Below are 14,293 nucleotides of genomic sequence, written 5' to 3'. Positions count from 1 at the left end.
AAGTATTGTAGTGCACATGTGCCACCGCTCTTTGTCCTTTCAACAGGGCAAAGAGAACTACTCCTACATAGGAGCACTCTGGAGGATGCAATGGGTGATGTATTGTCACGAGGATGCATCCACCATGATGCACGTTTCGGCGTTTGCCTTCATCAGGGGGTAACATCATCCAGGTATGGGGAAGTTTAAAAATAATGACTGGCCAATAGGAAGAGGCTTGGGATGTGGTTTGACACAGATTCACACAGAAGTTTATTGAATGTCGCCACACCCTTGTCCCACATGACCTGTGATGCCGTGATCATGTGACGGGGCATCAAGGGAATGGGGGATGGGGACTCCAAGGACACAATGTGAATGTGAGGCCTGTGTCACAATTGCAACTGCAGTGCGAGAAACTCACGTGAGTCTCTCGCCTCAATACACGGTTCAGACCAGAGTGTTCAGCTGCATTGCAGTCACACACCCCGGTCCCAAGTGCCGGAGGTAGTGCTGGGTATTGAGGCGAGAGACTCACGCGAGTTTCTCGTACTGCGGTTGCAAGTGGGACACCGGCCTTAGTGTGCGCTCCAGCCGACTAATTGATATCGTAGCCATGATATGAACTATCATATAATTGAATGATGTAAGGACAAAAGAAGAGGAAAAGGAAGATTATCTAAGTGCACTATGTTGCGATGGATAAATGAAATGATACCCGTGAGGTCTATAAAAAAGGATATGACTCTTAAATACATATATATGTAAGTGAATTAAATTAAATAAATGACAGTATAAAAGCATGTTCACATGTATTATAAAAAGAATGGTAAGTATAATATATAAAAAGAAGTGAGTTATATGTGTCGTGTGATGTGAGAGATACTGTAAAATTTGGATATATGGAGGTAAGATATGAACAGATTAGATTGTGCTTTTTTTCTTCTGGTTGTTCTTCCTACCTTTGCACACCAGAATTCTTGATCAATAAAGTGTTTAATGATTTTTTTCACCATTATTATTGACCTTCTTGTCGGTTATTTCTTTGGTCAGTTCTTTCAAATTAACTAAGGACTATTGTGGTTGTTACAATGGTCAAATAGAGAATAATGATCCAAAAAATTCCATTCTGTTCAAGTGAAGTCATATCATGCATGTAGGACCACAAGAGCAAATACAATGGACATATCGTTACCAATACAAAAACTTTAAAGGGAACCTGTCACATTAGAAATATCATCCAATCTATACAAAGCATGTTATAGCTTGGGGAGTGCTGAGCAGATTAGCATATAGTCTTTTGGCAAAAGATTTAGAATGTGTTATTTTATTCATTTAAACCTCTCTCCATTCTGGGTTTTGGAGTCCTGTGGGTGGACCTTCTTCAAAATTGACACCTCTCTAAACACCCAAGCGAAAACAAAGAAATTCAATTAAAATTGAACTTTGCCACAAAAAACTGGGAAAACTTAATGACTCGAGTATAAGTCTAGGGTGGGAAATGCAGCACCTACTGGTAAATTTCAAAAAATAAAAATAGATACCAATAAAAGTAAAATTAATTGAGACATCAGTAGGTTAAGTGTTTTTGAATATCCATATTGAATCAGGAGCCCCATATAATGCTCCATACAGTTCATGATGGGCCCCATAAAATGCTCCATATTAAAATATGCCCCATATAATGCTGCATAAAGTTTAATAAGGGTCCATAAGATGCTCCATAGAGACATATGCCCCATATAATGCTGCACAAATGCTGATTATGGCCCCATAAGATGCTCCATAAAGATATTTGTCCCATATAATGCTGCACAAATGCTGATTATGGCCCCATAAGATGCCCCATAGAGATATTTGCCCCATATAATGCTGCACAAATGCTTATTATGGCCCCAAAAGATGCTCCATAGAGATATTTGCCCCATAAAGTGCTGCACAAATGCTGATTATGGCCCCATAAGATGCTCCATAGAGATATTTGCCCCATATAATGCTGCACAAATGCTGATTATGGCCCCATAAGATGCTCCATAGAGATATTTGCCCCATATAATGCTGCCCAAATCCTGATTATGGCCCCGTAAGATGCTCCATAGAGATATTTGCCCCATAAAGTGCTGCACAAATGCTGATTATGGCCCCATAAGATGCTCCATAGAGATATTTGCCCTATATAATGCTGCACAAATCCTGATTATGGCCCCATAAGATGCTCCATAGAGATATTTGCCCCACATAATGCTGCACAAATGCTGATTATGGCCCCATAAGATGCTCCATAGAGATATTTGCCCCGTATAATGCTGCACAAATGCTGATTATGGCCCCATAAGATGCTCCATAGAGATATTTGCCCCATATGCTGTTGCTGTGATAAAACAAAAAATGACATACTCACCTCTTGTCGTTCAGGCCCCCGACACTTGCAATATTCACCTGTCCTCTTCCACCACCGGGCGCCACTGTGTCTTCCACGCCCTCTGCACTGATGTTCAGGCAGAGGGCGCGCAATAACCATGTCATCGCGTCCTCTGACCTGAGCGTCACAGCAGAGGACACGGAAGACTGAGCCCGGAAGTTGAATGAGGACAGGTGAATATCGCACAATGCTGCTCACCCTCCCCATTATACTTACCTGCTCCCGGCACGGTCCCTGGCAGCTTCCCTGATAGTCTTCTCCAGGTGCAAACAGCTTCTTCCAGCATTGGACCGGTCACCGGTACCACTCATTACAGTAATGAATATGCGGCTCCACCCCTATGGGAGTCACATCCATATTCATTACTGTAATGAGCGGTACCATGTGACTGCTCAATGCTGGAAGAAGCTGTCAGCGCCTGGAGACCATCGGAGATGCAGGGACCTGCGCCAGGAGCAGGTGAGTATGTCACAGCCACCGCTCCGCCTCCCCTGCCGACCCCCCTGGGACAATGACTCTAGTATAAGCCGAGAGGGGCACTTTCAGCCTAAAAAAATGAGCTGAAAATCTCAACTTATACTCGAGTATATACGGTAGTTCTCTATTAATTTGAACTTTATTAAAAAGCTACTAAATAAAAGTCCAAAGTACCATACATTACTTTTGCCAATTTCTTAAAAAAAATGCTATAACAAGAACGTTTGTGGTATCTGTAGAGTGGAGTAAATTTTCACTGTGATAGGTTCCCTTAATAAAAAACAGCATTTTAAGTGTTTGATAAAAATGAGTTCAGGTCCATCTCTCTTCCTCAAAATGACTGCCAAATCCTTTCAGCCGGCCTGGCAGTCATTGCTTAGTATTATTTTACATGTAGTATCTGTGTATTCTGAGTAGTATCATACTGTAGTTGTATTGGTGCGGTAGTATTAGCATTCATATCACTGGAAACATTCTTTAGGCCATATTACTTTTGCATCAGTGAACTACGAGGGAAAATAGGCAATTACAGGGCGTGCCATAGTAACAGAAATGATTAGCTGCAGGTTGCCAGAGGCTGAAGAGCTGATTGCGTATAAAGACTAAGTCAAATTACTTACCAATTGTTCACTTGAAGTATGGTGAGACCTGTGTCTTGTGCCAACTGTTTTTTCTGTTCTTCTGATGGGTAGGGGTGCTGAAAAATAACAGAGAGTTACTCTTAATTGTGATGAGATCTCATTTTGTTACAAATACAAATGCCAGCATGTAGTCTCTAATAAAAAGGCGCAAAACGGTGAGGTGTGTCACTCTTTTATTAGTGGTATTCTACATCATCTAATTATTAGGCAACACAGACATACCAATTATAAGAATTAGCAGAGTGAAGAAATTGCTATTAAGAACCCTGGCTATTCACTTATATTCATTTTGTCTTCAGTTGGCACACAGTAGGAGCAAGAATCAAGCTGCTATCCTACCAGAAAATAATCAGATAAGCTATTGCCCGCACTACTCTGAAATGTAATTTAAAACATTTAGAAATAATGGACGTGAATATAAAATAAAAAAAGAGTCTCTTTTGGCACCATGATCCAAGTCCTCCACATTATGTGGCTCATCAACGAAATGCTGGGATTTTGAACACGCGCCAACTTAAGGTCACTCAACGCATATTTTGCCTGACATTAACATAACTGTCTTAGTCTAATCATCAGATGGAGAGGCCAAATGCTCTGATTCAAAAGAGGTTTTTTTTTAATTAATGTTATGGATAATAGAGGTATTAGATTTCATATGAGAACCCAAATGTACTTAACTAAGGAAAATTACATCATTCTCAATGACTTATTAAAAGATGTTAATTAACTAGTTTAAGGAGCATATTCAATACTCTTAGAGATCAGAATTCTTTCAGTCCTGGGTCATGTAGAGAATTTTTAAAAATTAACCAATGTCTCTAGGCATAAGAATGGATTTGTACATGAGACAGGGTGTTTTCAGATTAATTTTGATACCCATTGATATAGAAAACACTATAGGGTATGCACAGTATTGTTTACAGGGAATTTGTCAGTAGGATCAACCCCCCTAAGTCTTCTATTTGGGCAAGTAGATCATAGAAAGTTGGATAAAATTATACCTTGATATCTGCTATTTTAAATGAAAGGGGAGTTACCAGAGTGAGACATATAGATCTGGGAAGCTGGCTATCAGTCATTACATTTCTCACACTGATAATGCCACCTTTGATTTAAAATAAGCTCTGGAGGCAGATTTTCAGGGAAATCTGTGTTCAGCCCAAAGATCTTAACAAATCTTTTACATATTAAGAAAAATGTGGATCAGTCTAGAATAGAGTGTTTATCCTACCGACAGATCCACTTTAAAGACGGGTAACGGATTGCATCACAGACAAGATTTTGCAGCCCAATGAAATGAATCTTAACCATAACTGACTATGGTGATAGTGCGGTTGACCCACCTCATGGAAAAAGAGTTGTGTGTGTTCATATTTCCAGAGAATGTGAGGGGGAGGCTGTGTTTTTCAAACCTTATGTAAGTGGTAGAACTGTTTGAGGTCCATGAGGTGCAATTTATATATTGGAAATAAGACCTTACTTATTCATGTATTGTGACTTAACACAGACCAGAGATTTTCATCTTACAGCCCCAGATATTTGTTATATAGCTTGAAAAAAGACACAGGTCCATCAAGTTCAGTGTTTCTCCTCCAGTTATACCTTCTCTATTGTTGGATTATCTATAACCCACAATGCCATTTGTTGTAAGAAAAGCATCCAGTGCTTTAGTAAATGGTATTATAGTGACTGTCATTACTGCTTCATGCGGTAGGACATTTGAAAAGTTTTAAATCACAAATATCATACATATCCCTATAAAAGGTCTAGCTCTTAACTAAAAAATTCTAGCACCAAGATTGCCAAACATTTTATGTCAAAGTCTCAGAGAGGTCTCCACTGGGCCAGGGTGTACATATTTCATGTCTCTAGTAAATTTAGAAGAAAAATTTGTACTCTCGAAGAATTTTTGATGCTTAAAGGTGCACACACTTTAAATAGTTTATAGCCAACCACATATTCAGCAGACCTATGCGCAACTATCCATTCATATGCATACTTAGCCGAGCCTGTGTGTGTTCTCTGTGAGGTAAGCAGATTTAAACAGCCACCAGACACTTTTGCTTATCTTGGAGGAGAACAAAAGGATAGGGCATAACTAAACATGTTTGATCTTTCTTTTGGAAGAGTTGGGATGCCCTCATACACTTATGACAATCTGTTAGTCATCTACAATGCATGGGGGTCTTAAAAGATTTTTTTGTGGTGTTATCACAAATGCATATTCCATGGTCCTACCGAAATACTAATCAACTGCCATCTTCTGCTCTTCCCAGCGCCGTTCCAGTCTGGTTCCACCATCTTGAGACCGCAACTCCTGACTGATCAAAGTCAGCGCTAACAGTCACAAGCTCTGAATGTAAATCTATGAGTGCATCGCTCCAGCATGATCCTGGCTCCCATAGACTTACATTGAGAAGTGACTTCCGTCTCACCCAGCAAATCCTACAGTCATCTGACAGGTCACAAACTGTCGAAGACAACCAGAGAACCAGCAAGAACAGAAGAAGACGGCAGCTTGTAAGTATTTTATTAAGGGCAGGAAATTGCATTTGTATTAGTGACAGGAGAATCCATTAGTGATACCACTTCAGCGGTGGAATAAAAAATGCTGGAATGGTGCTTTAAGACCAATTGGGGGTCTAAATATTAAATATTCTGAATAAACAGTACAACAATAAAGAAATGCATAAAACTTGATTTCATGTACATGGATGTAATGCCATTGTTTTAAAAAAAAATTGAAACAATTTTATTTGCACGCAAGCAAGCGATCATATACAGCTACATCGATTTCAATTTCAGAAGCTAGACGCTTTACACCTACTTATTTTGAGACAAAAAGCAGCTACTTTGCCTACACTCAGTGTCAATATTTATTAACTATGAGGAATATGAGGAAAGGACATTACTGTCCAAACATAATCTGCCTACAATAATACATCTCAGTTCATACCACATGTATTTATTTGTGAATTAGCCCTAGTACTCAGAGCAGGCACCTGTGAGAAGGCCATTTCTGTATTAAAACTTGCTGGTTAGGCTAGCTTTTAATTCCATTAGCATTATTTGCTAAGTCGGATTAGACATGCCCTAACATTTCTGGCATGCCTGCTTGCTACACTCTGATCCACGTATCACTCTATACAGTTCTGTTGTTTTTAAAAGCATTCCACCATTCTTCTGATTGATTGCTCATTGTGGCCTCTAAGAGGTGTAAAGAATATGTCAGCATTGGTAATTCCAGGTGGATTTGCTTATTTTTACTATGGGAAGTTCACAATCTGTATATAAACATTCCTTCTCATTTACCCACATGCTGGATTATTTACTTTGTTTTTATACTATCATGGAACAAGGGGCTAAAGTGTGTTCTTCTTTTTAACTTATTCTCTAAGTATATATAATCGTAAATATATAAATGTACAGATGTTCTAAATTTATAGATAATACTAGTTAAGTTTAATTAAATTTTGAAGGTTCAAATTTCACACTGACATGTCATTTCATCGAAGAAAAGGTTAAGCATCACTCAGAGGAGATATGATTAAGATGCTTGGGGCATAAGATAAAATGGTTTTATGTATTAATATTGAATAAAATAAAATTCAAAAATCTGCATGTGGGCAGACAGAGCAGCCAGGCCCTGTGGGTTTCCTTACTGCACTAGATGACCAGTATTAGGAGTGGAGGACAAATTCACAATTTGAGCAGCATGGGTCACTTTCTAGTCTACTGAAACTTTCTGATGATCAGGTAGATCGAGTTAAAGTCTTCAGATGTTCTCGGCGTGGCTCTGGTCCTGTTCCACCATCTTGTGACTGTAACTTCTGATTGATCAGAAGTCAGAGATAACAGTCACAAGCTCTTAATGCAGGTCTAGGAGAGACTCATTCTGGCATTGTTCTGGCTCTCATAGACTTACATTGAGTTGTGACTTCCAGAGCAATATGATAGGTCACCAATAGGGTTGAGCGAAACGGATCGTTCATTTTCAAAAGTCGCCGACCCGATCCCTGTGTGGGGTCGGCCATGCGGTACGCGACTTTCGCGCCAAAGTCGCATTTCGTATGACGCACTTGGCGCCATTTTTTCAGCCAATGAAGGAGCGTGGGCAGAGTGATGACATAGGGCTTAGGGGCGTGGATGCCTATCGTCATCTTGTCGATTGTGCGCAGTAGCGATTTGCAATGTGTAACACCAGCTTTTCTGTTCAGGGACGGAGAGGAGAGAGAGAGAGAGAGAGAGAGAGGGAGAGGGAGAGAAAGAGGGAGAGGGAGAGGGAGGGAGAGAGAGAGAGAGAAAAAAAAATTCCCATTGACTTTGCATTGGGTTTCATGTTTCGGTCGATCCCCGACTTTTCGCCATAATTTCCGATTTCACTCGACTCGACTTTAGAGATAGTCGGGTTTCGCGAAACCCGACTCGACCCTAAAAAAGTAAAAGTCGCTCAACCCTAGTCACCAACTGCTGGAGACCGACCGGTGCGGCGCCCATAAAAGAAGAAGAATGCTGCTGGTAAGTATGAAACTAGGTTCTGGGGATTTAGATTAGTAGCACCACTCCAGCATTGCAATCAAAGCAATGCTGAATGCTTGAGTGGGGCTACTAGCTGGTAGTTTTTTCAACACAATTATAGTGAAATGCTGCTGAAAAAACTGTTTTAGGAACTGATCCAATGGACTCAATCTGATCTATGGACTCAATCCCAGTCATCCAGCATATCAGTTGTTCCACCATGTTAGTCATGTTCATTGAAGACTTGAGTTATTGTAGGGATAGTCACAAGATAATGATGGCCTATCGATGGGTTAGGTCACCAATATAAAATCGGTTGGGTTCTAACAACTGGCATCCATACCGATAAACTGTTATAAGTGCTTGAGGAATCCGGAAGCACTGAATGGAGCTGCACTCTGCAGTTCCATTCATTGTATAGCAGCCACTGCTGGGTTCTGCAGATCAACTCCTATTGTAGTAAAAACTGTTCTGTAGAGGATGATACACATTATTTTGAATAGGAGCTGTTTGTCATGACCTGATTAGGACACTGCATGTTGAATGGTGCTTTGCACTGCATCAAGATACAACTAGAGTTATATTGGTAAAGGCTCCAAATATTGGACCCTCACTCAACTCATATAGATGACCTAGTCCAAGGATAGCCGATACGTGGAACAAATTCAGGCCACGCAACTCCTTTAAAGTGTGTGGGGAAGTCCACATTATCTGTGAGCTGGGCACCCCTCATCCAAGTTTCCATATCTGTAGAGAAAAGTAGAACAGCACTCAAGAGTCTTACAGATTTGCCGAATAAAGATCATCGATAACATTGATACCACTATTCCGAGGAGAGGTGATCAATAACATCGATAGCAATATTCTTGGGATAGGCCATTGGTAACATGTGACCAGGCAGTTCTTTTAATAAGAGAATCTATATATCAGTATGTAAAGTTAAACATTGATATTTAGGCCATGAACAAAACATTATTGGATAGGCTGGAGTTCTAGAAAACCAAAATGTCCCAGTTTACCTTAACCTTAACATGACATCAACTGTCTATAGAAATATATTCTGTGGCCTATAGTTAGTTGAAATATTATGAATATCATGCATGTAAATTGTCTGTACAGAGAAACATAAAAACAGAGAAATACATAATTATTAAATACAATGCTCTTGAATTTGGTTATAGACTTATCCCATGAAGAAAAACTTATGTGGTCTAATTTTAAGTAATTGGAGCAAACTGTGTAAAATGTCATAAAGAAAGCAATAATTGCTAGCTTGCCTCGAGCCATTGAAAATGAGGATTTAATGTCTGTTATGCTATATTAAATTGTTCTGCATTCTTTGCAACAGACAAGACTGGGCAAATTAAGCATCAAACCCATTTAACCGCCATATAAAATAAAATAAAACAACATAAACACCTTTCAACTGAATAAATAATGAAAAAAGACTTTATTATGTGAAATCGTTCCCCCAATCTTTATTATTGTGTGTTCAAGCCATCTGATCTTTTCTCTGCATATTTATTGGCTTACTGTAGCAGAAACTTTCAATTTCATGAAAATCTATAATTGCCATGATCACATGAAAGCCATGACTTCATGCAGCTAATCCTCCTCAGCCAATGGGCCATAATGACATAGACCTTTTAACTGAAACTCAATATGCTTAAAAATACTTAAATACTTTCCAACTTTCTTGTAAGAGAAAAAAAAGTGATTTTCGGGGGGTTATATGTTCTTTTATTTTTTTGGAGGTGGAGGTGATCTGCAGAGAAGGGAGGAGGATTAAGATGTTATCTACAAACAGAGCTAACAGGCATGACCAGACAAGGTACCACCACGCCACAGGCTACTCTGCCAAAAAGACATTTCAAGTTCACATTCTAAAGTCAATTACAGCTGCGGTCAGCACAAATGAAAAAAAAAATTACTGAAAAGATCATACGTCAAGATTACCATCATTTGACAAAAACTAACAATTAATCATTTCCCTAATTGCAGCTAATGACTTAGATGGTTTGAAAGTTTAGAAAGCAAAGAATGTCATGAATGGGGATTACTTTCACTTGTACACAAAACTTCACAACGGGCGATTAAGGTAGGTTACGAACCAGAATTACATTTTATTTTCTTAGCGTTGAAATCAATGCATAAAGCTGTCTCTCAAAACTTGCTATTGGGGGATACAAAGACAAAGTGGTAATGTTTCTTGATGTGACTTTAAGACCTGCCTTAGAAAGCTTGGTGATCAGTTCTGGCATCAGTATTCCTCCAGACTTTCACTACCATGGTGGAAAGAGATAACAACAGATGGCTAGATATATGGAAACAAGGCCAAAGTTTTACCCAAATTTGACCAATTAGGCTAGCCTAATGATATTCAATGTAACTAATTATGTTGTAGTTATATGCCCTCCATTTGGCCAATTTGGATGATGTCCGTGCATATTTAGGAATCAATCCATTTTCTTTTTCTTTCTATGTTCATCAGAATGGATCTTTGATTCATGACTGATATAATTATATGAAAATGTTGTCAATAAATGGATCTGCTCGACTACTTTTCTTTAAGCAAATTCTTAAAGTTTAAAAATGTGAGAAAAACGAAAATTGGGTATTTGCCATAGAGGCATGTTAGTATATGTGATCCCCAGAATTCCCTTAACCCCTTCACGACATGCGCCATACTAGTACTACGCATGCCGTGAATCCCCCTTTGATGTGGGCTCCGGCGGTGAGCCCACATCAAAGTCGCGACATGTCAGCTGTTTTGTACAGCTGACATGTGCGCGCAATAGCGGCAGGTGAAATCGCTATTCACCCGCCGCTATTAACCTGTTAAATGCCGATGTCAAACACAGACAGCGGCATTTAACTACCGCATCCGGCCGGGCGGCCGGATATGACGTCATCGCCGACCCCGTCACATGATCGGGGGTCGGCGATGCATCAGGAAGGTAACCATAGAGGTCCTTGAGACCTCTATGGTTACTGATGCAGGTCTGCTGTGAGCGCCCCCCTGTGGTCGGCGCTCACAGCACACCTGCATTTCTGCTACATAGCAGCGATCTGATGATCGCTGCTATGTAGCAGAGCTGATCAGGCTATGCCAGCTTCTAGCCTCCCATGGAGGCTATTGAAGCATGGCACAAGTAAAAAAAAAATGTCTTTAAAAATATGAAAAAAATATAAAAAATATAAAAGTTTAAATCACCCCCCTTTCGCCCCATCCTAAATAAAACAATAAAAAAAAAAACCAAACCTACACGTATTTGGTATCGCCGCGTTCAGAATCGCCCAATCTATCAATTAAAAAAAAGCATTAACCTGATCGCTAAACGGCGTAGCGAGAAAAAAATCCGAAACGCCAGAATTACGGTTTTTTGGTCGCCGCGACATTGCATTAAAATGCAATAACGGGCGATCAAAAGAACGTATCTGCACAAAAATGGTATCATTAAAAACATCAGCTCGGCACGCAAAAAATAAGCCCTCACCCGACCCCAGATCACGAAAAATGGAGACGCTACGGGTATCGGAAAATGGCACTTTTTTTTTTTTTAGCAAAGTTTGGAATTTTTTTTCACCACTTAGATAAAAAATAACCTAGTCATGTTAGGTGTCTATGAACTCGTAATGACCTAGAGAATCATAATGGCAGGTCAGTTTTAGCATTTAGTGAACCTAGCAAAAAAGCCAAACAAAAAACAAGTGTGGGATTGCACTTTTTTTGGAATTTTCCCGCACTTGGAATTTTTTTCCCGTTTTCTAGTAAAAGACATGGTAAAACCAATGGTGTCGTTCAAAAGTACAACTTGTCCCACAAAAAATAAGCCCTCACATGACCATATTGACGGAAAATCTAAAAGTTATGGCTCAGGGAAGGAGGGAAGTGAAAAACGAAAACGCAAAAATGAAAAAGGGCCGCGACTTGAAGGGGTTAAAATTGAACATTTTTAGCACCCATGATTTGGATGATTTTTACCAAAGAGAGAAAATAGGACTTGAAAGGCTACGAGACTCAGCTGAGACTCAGGCTATGTGCACACGTTCCGGTTTTTTTGCTTTTTTTGCATTTTTTTGCAGTAAAAACGCTATAAAAACTCATTAAAAACGCATACATTATGCATCCTATCATTTTAAATGCATTCTGCATGTTTTTGTGCACATGATGCGTTTTTTTTCCGCGAAAAAAATGCATTGCGGTAAAAAAAAGCAGCATGTTCATTAATTTTGCAGATTTTCTGCGTTTTTCCCGCTATTCTATGCATTTGGGAAAAAACGCATAAAAAACGCACCAAAAATGCATCAAAAACGCGTGAAAAAACACGGTAGAATCGCAGTAAAAACGCATGCGGATTTCTGGCAGAAATGTCGGGTTTTTGTCAGGAAAATTTCTGCAAGAAATCCTGACGTGTGCACATACCCTCACCCCCCCTACACAATAGACAGCAACAGCAGAACAATGGTTTGGCAATCATTCTGCAAACATCTCCATCTCTCTTGACTCCTCCATACAGAAGTTCTCAATACACAGGAGTACTCTCTCAATCACAAAGTCTCTACCAGAAATCTCTGATTGCAACTTATTTTAGTAAAGGTACCTTCACGCATAACGATTACGTTAACGATATCGTTGCTTTTTGTGACGTAGCAACGATATCGTTAACGAAATCGTTATGAGTGACAGCGACCAACGATCAGGCCCCTGCTGGGAGATTGTTGGTGGCTGGGAATGATCAGGACCTTTTTTTTGGTCGCTGATCACCAGCTGTCATCGCTGGATCAGTGTGTGACGCCGATCCAGCGATGTGTTCACTGGTAACCAGGGTAAACATCGGGTTACTAAGCGCAGGGCCGCGCTTAGTAACCCGATGTTTACCCTGGTTACCATTGTAAAAGTTAAAAAAACAAATAGTACATACTCACATTCCGGTGTCTGTCCCCCGGCGTCAGCTTCCCTGCACTGTGTCAGCACCGGCCGGCCGTAAAGCACAGCACAGCGATGACTTCGGCATCGTTGGTCGCTGGAGAGCTGTCTGTGTGACAGCTCTCCAGCGACCACACAACGACCTAAACAGCGACGCTGCAGCGATCAGCATCGTTGTCTATATCGCTGCAGCGTCGCTAAATGTGACGGTACCTCAAGAACAAAAGGATCAGCAGTCTTATTCTTATCTCTAGGGGTTATTAAAAAAGTCATTTGAGACAGTCAATGTTAGCGAGTTTGGCTAAAGTTAAGGTACCGTCATATTAAGCAACTTACCAATGAGAACGACAACGATCCGTGACGTTGCAGCGTCCTGGATAGTGATCTCGTTGTGTTTGACACGCAGCAGCGATCAGGATCCCGCTATGACATCGCTGGTCGTCGCTGAAAGTCCGGAACTTTATTTGGTTGTCAAGTCGGCGTGATTCGTCCTGTTTAACAGCAAAAGCAACGATGCCTGCAATGGTTTTCCATGGAGCGAACAACCAGCAAGAACGATAAGTACGTCACTGGATCGCTCCTGCATCATTCTGCTGTTGCCGTGTTTGACGTCTCCTAGCGACCTAACCAGCGACGCTGCAGCGATCGGCTCGTTGTCTATATCGCTGCAGCGTCGCTTAATGTGACGGTACCTTTAGTCTAATGTGTATGGGAAACCTTTGGTATGTTTTTGTTTATAAGTTATTAAGGGTCTTAAGACTTGGACCCTAAATTATTACAATGTTTGAAGCTACTATGTATGTCTTAAATATTCCATCAAATATCTGAAATAATGGGTACCTTTCAAATACAAAAGTCTACAATTTATAACTGCGTTTTATGCCATTGCAAATTTTCAGTGACCAAAACCAAGTTGAATAGATCATTTCTGTGGCAATATTAGCTATATATTAGATCTACCAACAAAAGAAAGTCACCGCATTGATTCAACCAACATAAAGTATCTAAAAAAGCTGTTTATCCTTCTCAAATAGAGAGTTGATACATTTGCCTTGTTGTCTCCATTAGCCTTGTACCATTATCTCTTAAAAGCTTAATTATTTGCAAACAATTGATCAAGATGGGAATATGAGAAAGGATATTCTTGGATCAAGGGAGAACTACAATGCATTAGTAGAGCAAACAAAATTACCTCCAGTTCTCACAAAAGAAATTAATGATTGGGACCCTGTCTACGGGAGAGCAATAGTTGTAATGGTTCTCCTGGAGTGCTCTCTATTTCATCTGGGTTAACACCTAAAGAATCAGTGAAGACCATAAAACAGA

At 40.0% G+C, this 14,293-nt stretch overlaps 1 protein-coding gene across 4 annotated transcripts in view; it reads right to left on the bottom strand.

Annotated features, from left to right (window-relative positions):
* MEIS1 (Meis homeobox 1) overlaps positions 1-14,293 on the bottom strand; it is a 217,087-nt gene that overhangs the window by 44,543 nt on the left and 158,251 nt on the right. For all 4 annotated transcript variants that reach the window (XM_069768726.1, XM_069768724.1, XM_069768723.1 and 1 more), the window contains exon 9: positions 3,499-3,575. In XM_069768726.1, the coding sequence (XP_069624827.1) occupies positions 3,499-3,575 (77 nt within the window). The remainder of the gene's footprint in view (positions 1-3,498; positions 3,576-14,293) is intronic.

This window comes from Ranitomeya imitator, chromosome 5, assembly GCF_032444005.1.
Source record: "Ranitomeya imitator isolate aRanImi1 chromosome 5, aRanImi1.pri, whole genome shotgun sequence".
Classification (NCBI taxonomy): Eukaryota; Metazoa; Chordata; class Amphibia; order Anura; family Dendrobatidae; genus Ranitomeya; species Ranitomeya imitator.
Note: the sequence above shows the minus strand (reverse complement) of the source record. Positions and strands in the feature narration are given on the sequence as shown.